The sequence below is a fragment of the Mus musculus genome, chromosome 5 (genome assembly GCF_000001635.26).
Source record: "Mus musculus strain C57BL/6J chromosome 5, GRCm38.p6 C57BL/6J".
In the NCBI taxonomy this organism is placed as follows: Eukaryota; Metazoa; Chordata; class Mammalia; order Rodentia; family Muridae; genus Mus; species Mus musculus.
In genome coordinates, this window is record NC_000071.6 from 34,359,418 (window position 1) to 34,376,601 (window position 17,184).

Consider the following 17,184-nt stretch of genomic DNA (forward strand, 5'->3'; position numbering starts at 1 on the left):
GGTGACAGTTTCCCACTAGCAACCTGTGTGGCCCCAGCTGATATGGTGGCAATTTCTAGTTTAGTCCCAGCTTAGTTTTTCCATGCCCTGCAATCAAAGTGTATGATATCTTTAGCCGTAGGGTGTTACTATCTAGTTCTGCCATAGAACCAACTGCAGTAGCAATAGCCTTTGATTCTGGGGCCTCAGGGCCTTCTTGGCTAACAACTCCCAAGGAGGTAAGCCCACCCCTGGCACTGTTGTTTTCAGTCAGGAACCTTATGGCCTCTGGGAGTGTTCTTTTTAACCCACACACCATTTGAAATCTTTTTCTTTTTAACTAGCCCCAGTAGGGTAAGCAGAAGTATCATTGCACCTGGTTGTCTCTCCAGTGGCTTTTGAAATCTGTAAAACACTCAGGTTAGCATCACGTTGTTTATATAATAAATGGTGGGCTTATTAGAGGAGAGGCAGGACAACGCAGTATGCTGAACCACCATCCCATAACAAACGTCAGCCAAAACAAAGATAACCTTGGTGAAGTACTCAGAATGCCTGTTTTTAATCTGTTCTCAGAGTCATGTGATCCCAATGAGCCACAACTCATAAGATACTAAAGTTGGACATAATACTTAAGGTCTAATAGAACATGGAAAGGTTCCATCCATTTGTATCAGTTATTTTCTCTATGGATCACTCTTGGGTACAAATCATGGATGGGCAGTCCTAATTTAAATCACACCCTGCAGCTCTCAGAAATGTCCCCGAGCCATTACATTTCCCTATACTGGAGTTCTTTCACAGATCCTCTCTACATTTTTTAAATTCTTACTTCTGATGAACTTAGTGGACCTGACTTAAATCTACTCAGCTCTACTCAGGGCCAGAGGTGAGTGTGACCCTGCCATCCACTGTTGCAGCCGATGGCTCCCTGGGTCAGAATAGGCCAGGGTTGACACTGTGGATGTAGTTGTAGCTGTTGTTCCTCCATCCACCATGCCTGGCAGTTGGGGGAGATTCTTGTATCTGCTGACTTTTCCAGCTGCATCCCAAATCCCAAATGACTCATAGGTTTATGAATAAATGCCTAGGCCATATGCTTTGACTCATTCCCCAACTAGTTTGCAACTTAAACTATTCTGTGTCTGCCACGGGCTAGTTATGTCTCCTAAGTTTGATGAATCGGACTTCCTCAGAGTCCAGGGTGAATCTCTCACCTCTGACTATCTCTGAGTTCCAATCTCTCTACTGGAATCCCCAACCTTTTCTTCCTGCCTTTTGCTAATAGCCCATCAGGTTTTTATTGAGAATCGATGCTTCCACTCAGAAAAGATTGTCTCTCTACAGTTTCTGACTGGGCAAACCATCTCTACCCATGCATGACCTCTTGTGGGAGAAAAATGTACCCTTCTTCTACTTGGGGTAGAAGTATCCATTCCTGAAACAGGCTTGATCTTCTTTATCTGTTTTCATCATTAATGTATTTTGTGAACTGTTTCGGGCTTCTTTCAGAAGGTCCTTAGCACAGAATATGGCTTTTTACATAAATTCACCACATTTGAGCCTTTTCCTCTACTTTGCCATTTTTTAAAAAAATCTTTTCTGGGTTCTTTTACTTTACAGATACATTTTACATGTTGGCCTAAGTCACTGAGTCTGCCAGTGCCTCCTCCTTTATAAAGTCGTGTCCCCTCAAAGGGCTCACTCAGTAAAGCCACTGACGCCCCGTACCAGCCTTGAGGCCCCCATTGGATCAACCTATTCTTTAGCTCCTCTGTGAACATAGTTCTGTCTGGCCCGATGAACTGGGGTTCAAACAAAGCTTTTCTTAGTTTTAGTTCCTTCATTAGTGTCTGTTTCTCCTCTGTGGTTTCTAGCCCCTGCTATTTGTGGGGACCTCAGGTGGAAACAACCCAGTGTTTCTAATGACTTTAATAAGCCAGTCCGCTAGGGACTGACTTTCTGCCTGCTCTCTCAGGTCATGAATGTAGCCTTTGCCTTAAAGGAGGATATGTAGTTACATTACTTAGTTCTTTTGGACTCCACTACAATCAGATGGATCCCATCTGCTCCCATGTCCTACAGCCTTATAAGAGGCAACAGGCTCTTTTATTGTTTAAAAATCTTTTCTAATTTAAGCAGTTCATGATCACCTTGTACCAGACCAGCCCCCTTCTGTACGGTGGGTTGGAGATTCTCTCTCTTTCTCTCTCTCTCTCTCTCTCTCTTTTATTTTGACTAAAGGTTGAAGGCTCTTAATGCTTTTACTACTTCTCATCCTCTTGCTTATCTAATTTACTTGGCAGATCAGAGGCTAACATAGAAGATGCTAGCTGTATCTCTCATTACAACTGCTCCTTTACACAAACAAGTTCTGACTGGATGCCGCCTTGGCCTCAGATGCATTTCTAGCCGACAGAGGCCAGACAACCTCTGCTGCTGCATCCTGACAATCTTTTTTTTTTTGGTTTTTCGAGACAGGGTTTCTCTGTGTAGCTCTGGCTGTCCTGGAACTCACTTTGTAGTTGAGGTGCATGTAGTCTGTGTAGTGTGCTCCAGGTTTCCAGTGTTTTTGAGATACTACTTGTGGGGTGGGCTTTGGTGATGCAGTTCTTTCAGTCATATCTGCTCCTGTAAGTAATCCATCACCCATATTCCTGTAAGTAACCCCAATAAAACTCGTTGGTTCCCCAGCTTGGTTGGACTTAGGTGGTCTTCATAGTTTTGTCTGTTGTGGGATCTCTATCTGTGGGGAGTAGATATATATTGCATCTCCCAGAAAAAAAGTTTTGTCACACAACACAACTGGCACCCAAACAAGGACACAACAGAACCAAAGATAAGTTGGGGAAGAGTGAGTACATTAACCTGGCTATGAGCAGCAAGATATGCAACTAAGGCAACACAGCCTGAGGTGGAAGCATCCAAAGAGAAAAGCTGACACAGTTGTGCTTTTCTGTGTGACTTGTGTTAATGCACTTTTGTGCTATGACAGTGGTTGCATAGGTCTTGCTATGATTAGGGAAACATGCAGCTAAAACTAAGATGTCAGGATTAGGAGGGTATATGGGAGGAATCCCTGGATGCTTTATGAGTGGGGTCCACCATGTGTAGATGGAGACACTCTGAAAACAGCAAAGGGTTTAGAGGAACTCTTGCAGTCTTTGAAATTAGTACACAAGTTAAGATTGTCAGTATTGCTGGGTGATGGTGGCGCACACCTTTAATCTCAGCACTTGGGAGGCAGAGGCAGGCAAATTGCTGAGTTCAAGGCCAGCCTGGTCTACAAAGCTAGTTCTAGGGCAGCCAGGGTTGCATACACAAACTCTGTCTCAAAAAAACCAAGCAACCAACCAACCAAACAAACAAAAAGACCAACAAAAGAAACAATAACAGAAAAACAAAAACAGAAATTGAAGATGTCTATTTCTAGTGCAAATATTAAACAATGAATCTGCTCTTGAGAACAGTCAGGTGCTTTTTCATGAAGCTAAATATTAGGCTGTAGAAGTGGAAATTTAAGGGTTTTTGGAAAGTCACTTGGATGGTGTTTTGCTGAGGCAAACATGTGAAGGAAATTTCTTTAAAGTGGACACAGGTGAAAGGCTAAGGCAGACTCGTGAAGAAACATTTCACTGAAGCAGATACAGGAGAGAGGATGTCCGCTAAAGCAAGCATGTGAAAGGACACGTGATGAAGGATTCTTCACTAATGACACGCATATATTGGTCCACCTTATATTGCATAGTTGTGCTGCATTTGTTGGAAATCCATAGAGAGAAATGTACAAAAAAAAAAAAAAAAAACTTCTGGTGGTGTGCTGCAGTTTGTTGCAACTTCCAAGGACTTGGGCTGATTGGATGCATGTGCTCAGGCAAAGCACATGGGAGACACATGATGTTTGGAGGGTTTAAATAGGACTCCATGGAGCTTGCTGGTACAGTTTTTTTTTTTTTTTTTTTTTTTTTTTTTTTTTTTTTTTGCTGATTCTTGCTTCCCTGAGAGAGGCACAGCTGAGAACTCTTGGTGTTCCTGCTGGTCCCTCCTGCTGACTGGAGCCTAGGCTGAGCCCTGGCTGTCTCTGCTAAGTCATGTTACCATTGTTGCTAATCTGACTCTCCTGAACTGGACTGCTTGTGTATCCATGAGGTGTTTGTGAGTGGATCGAGCTACTGCTACCTGCTAACCTATGAACTGAACTAAACTGCCAATTTCCAGACAACAAAGATGGGAGTTGCTCTAAAGAACCTTTCTAAACAGGTTCACTTGCCCCCATCCTTTCTTTTCCACTACCTCTGCTGGGTGGTGGACTAAAAGGGAGGTTAAAGCATTTAAGAACAACCATTAAAAGTGTGGTTTGAAAAAAATTAAAGGTACAGGTTACAGCTATAGGTCAGTAGTACACATCTATGTATATACATCAAAAGACTAAATGTACTTATGTGCAATTGTTCCTAGCATTCACAATGTTTTGATGGTGATAACTCCAATATCCATCAGGAGATGAGTGGATAAATCAAAGATGAAATCTTGCCCAGCATGGTAGGGCAGGCCTTTAATTCCACCATTTCTGAGATGGAAGCAAGAGGATCTATGTGACCATCTCTCAAAATTTAAATTAGAAATAAAAAAATGATACATAGACTAGGGTATTTTGTAGAGGAAATTACAATAACAGTTATAGGGAGTTCCAATAGAAGGAAACACTGTGAGGCTGTAGAGGTGGCTCAGCTTATTGGCTGCTCTTCCAGAGTCCTGAGTTCAGTTCCCAGCAGCTGCATGGTGGCTCACAACGATCTGTAATGTTATCTGATCCCCTTTTCTGGCATGCAAATGTACATGCAGATGGAGCATTCATAAATAAAATGAGTAAATAAATCATAACAAAAACAAAAACCACCTCTGTAATGATATGGAGTTTCTGTGTTGAATAAACAAAACATTGAGAAATAGATAGTGATAGTTCTACATTTTGAATATAGTTCATGTCAGTGAATTACACATTTCTTTTTTTTTTTTTAAAGATTTATTTATTTATTTATTTATTATATGTAAGTACACTGTAGCTGTCTTCAGACACTCCAGAAGAGGGAGTCAGATCTCGTGATCGGATGGTTGTGAGCCACCATGTGGTTGCTGGGATTTGAACTCCTGACCTTCGGAAGAGCAGTCGGGTGCTCTTACCCACTGAGCCATCTCACCAGCCCCCGAATTACACATTTCAAGATTAAAGGAGTAAGTGAGCTAGAGAGATGAAGGCTCAGCAGTTAAGAACTTTATCTGCTCTTCCAGAGGACCAGGTATTTCTGGACTTTCTTAGACCCGCCAGCATTTGAATAATGATACAGAGACTTATTAATCTTTATTATAGCTTAGGCCACCTCCCAGCTAGCTTGTTTAACTTAATTAACCTGATTGTTCTAGTCCACATCCTGCCACGTGGCCTGTTACCTCTCTCTCACTGCCAGTACATACGACTTCCTTCTTGTTACACTGGCCAATCTTACCTTCTCTTAATTCTTCTCTCAGAGTCCTATCTCTGCCTGGATGTTCTGCCTTCCTTTCCTACTTCAGCTATTGACCTCAGATCTTTATTTAGCCAGTCAGCAAGTGAGGAAGGTGTGTTTACAAAATATTGAGGTTGATGATGATGAACCATAAGAATAACAATAGCGCCGGGCATGGTGGCGCACGCCTTTAATCTCAGCACTCGGGAGGCAGAGGCAGGCGGATTTCTGAGTTCGAGACCAGCCTGGTCTACAAAATGAGTTCCAAGACAGCCAAAGCTACACAGAGAAACCCTGTCTCGAAAAACCAAAATAACCAAAAAACCAAAACCAAACCAAAACAAAAAGAATAACAATAGCAAAATCCAGCAGTACTCAGCTCTGCTGGTACAGAATTAACAATTGAATACAAAGACAGCCATCACACAGTGCACCCCAACAACCAGGGTTCAAGTTCAACACCACTCGTAGCTCACAACCGCAACTCCTGTTTGAGAGGATCTGATGCCCTCTTCTGGCTTCTGTGATGGTGCACAGAAATACATGGAGGCAAAACTTCCATACACATAAAAATTTAAAAAAACATAGTAAGTTATATAAAGATAGAATATATTTTGACGAAATCTAAAACCATGTCAAACTGGGTTAGTGGGTAACTGCACTTGCTGCCAAGCCTGAGAGGACTCATGTTCGATTGTGCTTGAAGGTTTGGACTGGACTGCTGGTATCCTGACCAGGAAGACTGGAATTTTCCCAAAGAACTACCTCTAAACAGGTCTACATCCCCCTTATCCTACTAACCATCTTTCTCCCCTACCTTTGGTTGGTGGGCTAGAAGGGAAATTAAAGTGTATAAGAACCCTTATTAAAGCAGGTTTTGAAAATCTACACCTACACTACCTCTCTGCAACTGAAGTTCCAAATTAAACATTTTTGTTTTGTTCTTTTGTGTGTTTGGTTTGTTCTTTTTTTTTTTTTTTTTCAAATAAGAACCTTTGGTCATGCGTGGTGTTATGTCTGGGCAGTAGAAAAGTAACAAAGGGGCTGGTGAGATGGCTCAGTGGGTAAGAGCACCCGACTGCTCTTCCGAAGGTCTGAAGTTCAAATCCCAGCAACCACATGGTGGCTCACAACCATCCATAATGAGATCTGACTCCCTCTTCTGGAGTGTCTGAAGATAGCTACAGTGTACTTATATATAATAAAAATAAATAAATCTAAAAAAAAAAAAAAGTAACAAAGACATTCCTCTTGCAGAGGACCTGGGCTTAATTTGCAGTACCCACATGGTGTGTCACAACTGTAATGGCAGTCCCAGGAAATCCATGTCCTCCTCTTGCCTCCATGGGCATACACATTGTTCATAGACATACATGCAGGCAATACAACCACATACACACAAACACATGACTAAGTATTTTTTTAAGGAAGCCAAATAGCTAAGCATGATGGTCCTGTAACCCCCAGCATAAAATGACTGCAATTTCTAGACCACTCTGGGCTTTAACTCAAAACCCAATACTATTTAAGGATTTGTAGCATGGTGATGGTGACATATACCCTTAATCTCAGCACTGAGAAAGAGGTCAGGTAGATCTCTGTGAGTTTGAGGCTAACATGGACTACAAAATGAGTTCCAGGAGAGCCAGAGCTGTTAATTTTTTTTTTTTTTTTTTTTTTTGAGACAGGTTTTCTGTGTAGCCCTGGCTGTCCTGGAACTCACTCTGTAGACCAGGCTGGCCTCGAACTCAGAAATCCGCCTGCCTCTGCCTCCCAAGTGCTGGGATTAAAGGCGTGTACCACCACCGCCCAGCAAGACTTTATTTTTCTTTAAAGAAACCAGATACAACCAGGTACAGTGACATATGTCTATAACGTAAGCACCCCAGAGGCTAAGACAATTGGAACATGAGTTTAAGGCCAATTTAGGTGACACAGTAACATTCTGTCTCAAAGCGAGATTTAAAAATAAGAGATTCCTGAGTATGATACTTATAAGCCTTGAGTGGCTCTTGAATACTTTAAAGATGGTGAATCTGAACAGACAAATGCTAAAAGCATAAAACAGAAGCTCCAGAAACCATGTGAAAAGAGATGAACATACCTCAACTTCTATACCTAATCCTAGAATTACAGAAGCTGAGGCAGGAGGACCAGGACTTCTAAGGTAGTTAAATTGTCTCAACATAACTTGTTGAAACATTTTAAAGACCACTCTCTAGATTTGTTTTTTAATAACTCTAGTTTGCTGGCTAGTTAGCTTCACTGGAAAGATGTCAGAGATCTTTGATGTTTTTGTGTAAGGTTGCTTAAGATTGATTTCAGTGTAGGTTTGCTTTTGTTCTCATTTTTATCTTGGTTAGGAGTCCCTGAGCATCTTGAAATCATGGGCAGGTGGAGCTTCCGTTAGGTAGACTATGCTTCTATGGCACTGCATCCTTTTTTCCCCAACTGTGTGCCATAGAACTTTCCTTTCTGGGTCATACCTGGGCATTTGCAGTCTGTAGTGTAGCTCAGTGACAGCATGCTTGCCTACTGGCATATTTGATAGTTATGGTGTTTACGTTGATTTATCTCCCTTTTTTTTTTTTTTTTTTTTTTGGTTTTTTGAGACAGGGTTTCTCTGTAGCCCTGACTGTCCTGGAACTCACTCTGTAGACCAGGCTGGCCTTGAACTCAGAAATCTGCCTGCCTCTGCCTCCCAAGTGCTGGGATTAAAGGCGTGTGCCACCACCGCCCGGCTATCTCCCATTTTTAAAATCTTAATTTTTTATTTTTTTTCTGGAGACAGGGTTTCTGTCTTTGGTTGTCCTGGAATTTACTCTGTAGATCTGCGTGGTCTCAAACTCACAGAGATCTGCCTACCTCAGCCTCTTGACTACTGGGATAAAAAGCATGTGCCATTTTACACACACACACACATATATGTATTATTATATATTACACATATAAATCATATTTTAAGTATAATATATAATATAAACATATATATTACATAATAAAACACTATATATTATGTATATGATATTCTGCCTTCTGTTGGCTTCAGGTATACATGTGGTACATATACATACAGGCAAGCAAGCACTTATTCAAATTTAATTAAAATATATAAAACGAAGTATGCATCTCCATGGCATTCCCTGCTTAAAAGCCTTCCATGGCTCTCCCAGGTGGTTAGAATAAAACGAAGCTGGTGGTGGCACACACTTTTAGTCCCAGAACATGGAAGGCTGAGAGGCAGGAGGATCTCTGAGTAGTATAGTCTACATATCAAGTTCAAAGCCAGCCAGAAATATACAGTGAGATGCTGTCTGAAAAACTGAAACAAAAGCAAAACCGAAAAACCAAACCAAAAACTCACCCAACCAAGCAAACAAAACAAACACCAAACCAAAAACAACAACAACAAAAAAAACCCTCTTCGGCCTCCTTATAGAAGCTTAGAGATTCTGTGAATTCATTTGCTCTAGAAACAAAGTGTCTTTGTACATACACTTATGTTGGTGCCCAAAGTTATACCTGAGCTAGAATCTGGGCCTTGCCTCTGAAAACTAGAGTGGCTTTGGGCAACATCCTTAGCACCTATAAACCTGTTTCTTATCCATAGACTATGACTAATAGCACCTCTCAGGAGAGTGTATGTGTGAATGGAGATTTGACAGAGAATGACTGCACTGCTGGACAAATGGTCATTCATTCACCTAGCAATTACTGGAGTGCTGCATGCCCAGCCCTGTGCCTGCAAGGGGTTGGGATTATGGTGGAGGCAAGCACTTCTATATCCTGTGCCCTCTAGGATACTAATGACACTTAAAAATTTCAACTCCATGCCAATGTGCCAAGAACAGAAGAAAGCAAAGTGGTTATGGAAGTAGGGAGGCATTCAACTGGACTCCTTAGATGAAATGGAGGGAAGGGGCGGTCCTGACACTGCCCACCTATGGAGTACTGAGGGAGATTTAGCCTGGCATCCTACTACACTTTAATATCAGAGCTATCCAAGACCTGTTTGGGTGAGGGACCTTCATTCTATTGGGAAGTTAGTCATTGAAACGGGGTTCATCACATTGGGCTGCTCAGGTTTGGGGTGAAAAATGGGTCAGAATTGCTGAATTGGGCCAGAATGACTAACTAGGAGGTAATAGGAGATGGTTCAGGAGCGCATGTCTGTATGTCGCAATGCTAATCTCAACAGATAGCACTTGGTTCCACTGATGGAATCAAAAATAGGTATGAACTGCGGGAAACCTTTGGTTTGGGTCCTTGTACCTATAGGCGATAAGCAGGGCGCCAAGGAACAAGGTTTCTAGGTAGTGGTCCAGACTTCTGTCCTGAACTAAAGTCCTCCTGGTATGTGGTGAATGGAAAGTGATGAATAGCATGGGCGATGGCCTGAGGAAGCGCTCCTTTAAGTATGGAGACTTTAAAGAGAAGCGAGGAAGGAGTGAGGCAGGCTCCTGCTTACTGCAGGCCTTGTCAGCGCAGATGCAGTGAATTACCAGTCGGCGGATGCCGGCCCTCTTTCCACTGGCCCTGGCATAGGCCAAGGTCACACAGCGACAGGTGAAAGGGGCACGCTCGAACCTGGACTGGGCCAAAGTCAGCAGGGCCCACTACGAGCAGGGCAAGAGCTTGGGTCTTTGGCAGGAGGCTGTACTAAAGGAACTGAGAGACCGCCAGAGTTGGAACTGCGAGACCCTCTTGGACCCCGCCCGCCTCCAGCTCCGTCCGTGCGCGGACTACAGATTCCACAGGGCCACGCGGCGCCGGACGTCACCCTAGGCACACCCTCTCCCCGCACGACTAACTGCGCGTGGCCCTACGGGAGTCGTGGTCCCGCCCCACACGCCCGGGCGGAGCCGCGGGCGGCTGGAACTACAGCTCCCGGCATGCCTCGCGCGTGGCGTCGGGGGCGGGGTCCCAGGCCAGGGGCGCGCCGCCCGGGAGGGCGGAGTGCGGGGGGCGGCCGCCCGCGCCCCTCCCCCTGCCGCTGCTTCCCCCCTCCCCCGACGTAAACTGGGATCCCTTTCCCCTTGTGTCCGCCATATTGGACTCTTAACTCTGGTCAGCGGCGGCACCGGGCCCGGTGGACTCGCGTCGCTCTCGCCAGCAGCTGCCCCTCAGATCCCGTCCGCCCCGCCCTCCCAGCCCGGGAGGAGACCCCGCGCCGCGCCCCCCGCCCGGCCGGCCGCAGCGCCCGCCGCCGCCTCCGCCTGCCCGCCGCTGCCGCCGCCGCCCGCGGCCCGGCGCCCGCCCGCGCCCCTTCCCCGCCCGCCGTCCTCCGTCCCTCACTCCCGCCATGAGCCCGGCCGACGCTAAGCGCGGAGCCAAGCGCCGGAAGAACAAGCGCGGCGGCGGCGGTGGCTCGGGTGGCGGCGGCTCGGGCGGCAAGGCCGGCTCGGCGGCGGCCCTGCGCGGCCCCCAGGCCCCGGGCCCCGGCGCGGCGGGCCTGCTGGGCGGCGCGGCGGCCCACGGGCCTCTGGGCGCGGGTGCGGGCGGTGCCGCCGGAGGCTACTTCGAGGTAAGCAGCAGGGGTCCGCGGGCGGGAGCGGCCGCCGCCCCCTCACGAGCGGCCGGGCGGGCGCGGCCGGCGGATAACGGGCCGGCGCCTGCCTAGCTGACAGCTCCTCCCGGGCGCGAGCGCGGCGGAGGGAGGGCGGCGCCGGCGGGACCCCCGAGGCACACCGACTGTGGCCTTGAAAAGTGCCCCCTAGAAGTTTCTGGGTACCGCCTGGCGCACCACGGGCGCGGCTGTCTTGCCCTCTGTGCCTGCTGCTGTAAGCTCTCGGGAGCCGCCGGGGTCTCTTTCCTCAGGAGTGTCAGCTGAGGATAGTCGCAAGGGTTGGGGTAACTATTTTTTCAGGTTTACTTACGCAGGCATGCTGTGGATGGACCGCTGTCTCTTTTATTCTGTTTCAGAAGATAGTGCTGGTACGTGGGATGCAGTTGGCATAATCGGTTCTATAGATTGGATTGGCCACCGAATGATTATGGGTTTCTCTCAAGTTGCGTTCTTGTAAGGTTGCTAAAACAAGTTATCTTCTTTTAAAAAGACATCCACAGTGAAGAAACCAAAGCTTTAAGGGGTATTTGTGTGCCAAGTCATGAGGCAGATTTTTTTTTTTTTTAATGAGATTCGGAATATTGTGTTGGCACAGTATGTATTGAGAGCAGTTGAGAAAATTGTTGGGGATGGGCATGGGTTTTGATGCTCATGTTGTTGCAAGAAAGTACAGTAATGGATAAATACTTAAGTTTTCCTTATTTGTTCCCGGTGTTCTCTGCAGTTTTGGTGCAACTTTGGGAGCTTTCTTCGCGGAGTATTGTTACATTTGTTTAGCATCTGGGGTTTGTCCTTGGGTTTGAGTTTCCAGAGTTTGGCCTTTTTCTTGACTCTGGACAGCTCTAGTTTAAAATGAGGTTGTGATTTTTCATTTTGGGACTTTGTGGGTCGCCTTTGCTTTTGCTGGAAGGGGAAGGTGGGAGGTTGGCCTGTTCGAAAGCTTTATAGAAAGGGTAATAGTGGTTGCTGGAGCTGGAAGTGAAGTACATCCATTTCTGTATGTACAGTGAAGACCAGCTGCTAACAAGGAGCCTTACTCCTCATACCTCGTGCTAGGTAGGATTGAGTAATTGCAACATAACATAGAATTACCTGAAATAACTTGCTTTTTGTAGCTCTTCAAACTCAGATTATGCATAATTTTGACAGAATTGTTTGTGTTGAACTATTATGCATCAAGAGTTTGGGCCATCACCCACCATTAAAAACAATCATACACAAAAAAGTTTCATAAAAGGATTCCCAGTCTTTTCTGGTCTTTGCTGTTCTACTTCATTTCCTTAATAAAATACTTGTTCACACATTTCTCTGTGCGTTATTGAATTTAGACATACATCATGTAAAAACATTGCTTTTATTGTATTTTAAAGTTAAGGTGTGTTTAGTTTAAACATCTTTTTGTGTTTTCCTCATATACAAAACAAGTCTTCATAGCAGTAGAACTAAAAATATCCTTGTAACCCCAGAGATCTTTTTTGTTTTGATTTGATTTGAGAATGGGTCTTTCTCTGTTTTGGCTGTCCTAGAACTCATTATGTAGAGCAGGCTGACCTGGAATTCAACAGAGGTCTGCCTGCCTCTGTCTCCCTATTGCTTGGATTAAAAGCATCACCATCATACCCAGCTCCACAGAACTCTGAAAATCCAGTTTCCATACAAAATGGTAAGCTCTTTGGGTGCCTTATATGGCACAGCACAGGTATGCATAACAATGTCAGGTAACTGTTGGACCTGTACTTCCCAGAGAGAAGTCTTGAGCTTCCTCTACTCTCTCTAGGTCACCAAACCAGAAGGTGACTAAGAAAGGACAGGAAGGACTGTCCTTATCCTTAGTAGGGAGTCCCACATTGCTCTTAGTGCTGGGCACAGAACTGTAGGTTATACTATCTTATTTGAGGTGGCTCCTGAGCTAGTTAGTGGAAATGTGGGTATGGGTAACTTCTTGTGAAATTGTTGGTCCAGAAGTAAACTCTGGTGTCCAAGGCTCAGGGTGCAGGTTGCACAGATTTAAGTTTCTGAGGTTCCTTTGTGCTTGGTGTCAGACCTGTACTCCTTGTTGGGCACTCAGATCCTAGGCTTAAGATTAAACAAATAAATGTAGGGAAGATTGCAAGCAGTGTTTAGTGGCAGTCTGTAAGTGATGTATGATTGTGGCCATTGTGTTTCAGGATGCTGAGCTGGTCTTTTTAGGGGTTCTGCTTCTAGATAATAGGGCTAATGTTTTTGTTGTTGTTTTGTTTTTTATTCTAATTGTGAAATGGGGAAATTTGGACTCAGGTCTTGGACTTGAGCTTGTGCAATGGTTAGACTACTCACTCAGTGAACAGTTAGGTGAAGCATATCAAGAGTAAATCTAATTATTTTGCATTTCTATTTTAAGATGATTTTCATAATGTTCATGATACATTAAAGTGGAAAGGATTATAGGTGTTTATAGCACAGAGCTGTTTTTGTAAAATATTGTGTGCATATGGATTTACATAGGAAAGTCTTGTCCACAAAGACTATGGTGGGCATTCTGAAGCTTATTCTTTCCTTTTCCCACATGCTTCAAGCTTTCAAAATTTGAAATCTGCAGTGAGCGTTATTCATGGACCAAGAAAGTGAATGGCATTAAAGCCTGAGACAACTAACAGCGTTTTTCTGTTTTGTAAATAAACTAGTGAAGGGTTTTTCTACCACCCTTTGGCACTTACATATTTTGATATTAGGTACAGAAACAAACATTATCTACATAATGAGAATTGTATTTTCAAAATAATTATCTAACATTTAGTCATATATACTTACAAAACCCAGGTTCCTTCTATTATGGAAATCGACCTGTGTTATTAGTTGTTGGAATATCAGATTACATGTGACATATTCACACAGGGCTGGAATGGGGATTTAAGGTTATTTTTGTAATGATGTGTGAGATTTATAAAAGGATGCCATTTAAGGTAGGGGTCAAAAGGAGTTTTCAAACTGAAAGTTAAAGTCAGAAACCTGTCACTGGAGCTGGGCGTGGTGGCACACGCCTTTAATCCCAGCACTCAGGAGGCAGAGGCAGGCGGATTTCTGAGTTCGAGGCCAGCCTGGTCTACAAAGTGAGTTCCAGGACAGCCAGGGCTACACAGAGAAACTCTGTCTCGGAAAAAAACAAAACAAAACAAAAAAGCCCCCAAAAAACCCTGTCACTGACTATAGGCATTTGTAATAATGAATCCCCTTTTATCCTGATACTAGGAGTGTAGATAACAATGGGCTAAGGCCATCATGCAAGTGCCTCTTGATCTTAGAGGGTATTCAGGGTCTGGTGTTCATTTGGGTCTTTGTAGTAGGTGAAGGCACACTTGTAGTTCACATTGCTTTGTGATCTGAGGAAGTAGCTTGAAAAAAAATCTAGAACTTGAGGTGCTTTAAAGGATTACTAGTTTAACTTAGCTTACATTAACTACAATCCAGGCTTTAGAAAAAGTGCCATCACAGAGAGCCCTGTTGTGGCAGGTTTTTAGAGTGCTTCATGACATGAGTGTTCCAGTGCCCTGTGCTCCTTCATCATTCACTTCAAGGTGTGATACCTGTCTTGGCTATATCTTCCACTTGTTTGTGAGTTTTATACAAAAAGGGTTGTTTTGTGCCTCAGTGCTTTGGCTCAGCTTTTCATTTGTGATGACTCCAGGGTAAGATTGCTTTTTGCTGTTGTTCTATATAGGATGTACACTTTACACTGTGAAAATTCCTCAGTCTGTCTGATGTAATGTGGATGGACATTGAGATGCTTTAAGGCTGATGTGAATGAGCTTACATTTCTGCTTGTGCCTTTTGATGTGCATGGGCACTGTTTGAATTGGGCATGTTTCTGGGAATAGAATTGCTGAGTATGTAGATATGTGACTTGAGGTTCAACTGATCAGTTTTTCTAAGTGATGCTGCTGTAGGCTTATTAAAAGTTAATGTATAGGGGGCTGGAGAAATGGCTCAGCAGTTAAGAGCATTGACTGCTCTTCCGAAGGTCCTGAGTTCAAATCCCAGCAACCACATGATGGCTCACAACCATCCATAACGAGATCTGGAGCCCTCTTCTGGAGGGTCTGAAGATAGCTACTGTGTACTTACATGTAATAAATAAATAAATATTTTTTAAAAAGTTAATGTATAGCAAAATTATGTTTTGTCTTGGGAAACAGATGTTGTGTTGTTGCTTGGGTTGGTCTCAAACTCCTGAATTCAAGTGATCATTCACTTTAGCCTCTCTGAGAACTTAGAACTGTAATAGTATACCACTGTGCCCAGCTTTGTGATCCTAAGGATTGACCTTGGGGCCTTGTGCATGCTTACTACCTATTGCTCAGTTCTGCCTCCAACCTCATTACTCTGATTTTAACGCATGTGAGTCTCTTGAGGTTACTGTGTCAGTCAAGGTACAGGACAGTTTCATTAATCAGAAACATACTCCTGTTATCCCTGTACAATTGTACTCTCCCCCACTCTTTATTCTTGACACTCACTGTTACTTAAGAAAGAACAAAGTCTCATTATGTAGTCCTGGCTGTCCTGGAATTTGCTTTGTAGTCCAGGTTAGCCTTGAGCTTAAAGATCTGCCTGCCTGTGCCGTCAGAGTGTTGGGCTTAAGGGGGTGCACCACCACTGTCCAGCTCAGAACTGCTCATTTCTGGTTGGATTGCTATTTTTCCAGTTTAGAAAGTTCTTTATAATTTTGTGTTTGTTTGTTTGTTTTGCTTTTCGAAACAGAAACAGGCTTTCTCTGTATAGCCCTGGCTGTCCTGGAACTCACTCTGTAGACCAGGCTGGCCTCGAACTCAGAAATGCACCTGCCTCTGCCTCTGCCTCCTGAGTGCTGGGATTAAAGGCGTGCGCCACCACGCCCGGCTGTGTACAAGATTTTACATGTGATTTGTAGACATTTTCTTCCAATCTTGTCTTTTATTTGTCAGCAGTTATTACCACTTTAAAAAAAAAATCTATTTCAAAGATTTATTTTAAATTTATATGTGTGTGAGTATTTTCTTATGTAATATGTGCCCCTCATGTGTGCTTGGTGTCCACAAAGGTCAGAACCTGGATTCCATGGAAGAGCTGCAACTGTTTTTAACCACTGAGCCATGTCTCCAGCCCTTAGAGCTTTAACTGTTGTAGAGATGAAAAAAAAAATTAATAATTTTCTTTTTTCTGAGAATCATTTTTGTTTTATTCTGTTTTTTTTGTTTGTTTGTTTTTTGTTGTTGTTTCCATACATTTCAGAATCAGCGTGCTGATACCTAGAAGTAGTTTTTATGGGACTGAATAGAAACACCTTAAATCTCAACATAGATCAGTTTGGTAGAAAATTGACAGTTAATATTTTGAATCTTCCAAAAGGTGAAATGGTAGCATTTTTTTCTCTCTTTTTTAAAAAGATTTATTTATTTATTTATTTATTTATTTATTTATTATATCTAAGTACACTATAGCTGTCTTCAGATACACCAGAAGAGGGCGTCAGACCTCATTATGGATGGTTGTGAGCCACCATGTGGTTGCTGGGATTTGAACTCGGGACCTTCAGAAGCACAGTCTGTGCTCTTAACCACTGAGCCATCTCTCCGCATTTTTTTCTCTTAATTGGCTGTCTTGTTTTCTGCATGTAACATAGAGACCATATAGCTTATGTTGTTTCAGATGTGTGTAAATTTCATTATTTCAAATTTTACTTTTTTAACTATTTTAAGTAACTCCTTTATTTTTAGTCCAGAGATAGAACCCAAGGTCTATTGTGCATGCCACACGCTGATATTCTTCCCACTTCCTGACCTAGATCTCCCACGTTTTGGCTCCCCGCCCCCAACTTTGCAAATCATGTTTTTCAAATTTTTAATTTTCAGTTACTCATTAGTCGTAGGTCTGTTGGTTGGTCGGTCGGTTGGTCTACCTACCTACCTACTTATTTATTTATTTATTGGATTGTTTGTGTAACCCCCGGTGTCCTAGAACTCACTCTGTAGACTAGGCTGGCCTTGAATTTAGAGATCTGCCTGCTTCCGCTGTCTGTCCGTCCATCTGTCCACCCGTCTACTTATTTATTTATTGGATTGCTTGTGTAGCCCCAACTGTCCTGGAACGCATTCTGTAGACGAAGCTGGCCTCGAA

General features: G+C 43.7%; 1 protein-coding gene across 1 annotated transcript in view; it reads left to right on the forward strand.

Annotated features, from left to right (window-relative positions):
• The first annotated feature begins 10,515 nt into the window (after positions 1 to 10,515).
• The window catches only part of Fam193a (family with sequence homology 193, member A), a 116,526-nt gene continuing 109,857 nt past the window's right edge, over positions 10,516 to 17,184 (forward strand). Inside the window, exon 1 of the mRNA NM_001243123.1 lies at positions 10,516 to 11,010. Within this exon, the coding sequence (NP_001230052.1) occupies positions 10,789 to 11,010 (222 nt within the window). The 5' untranslated portion in view covers positions 10,516 to 10,788. The remainder of the gene's footprint in view (positions 11,011 to 17,184) is intronic.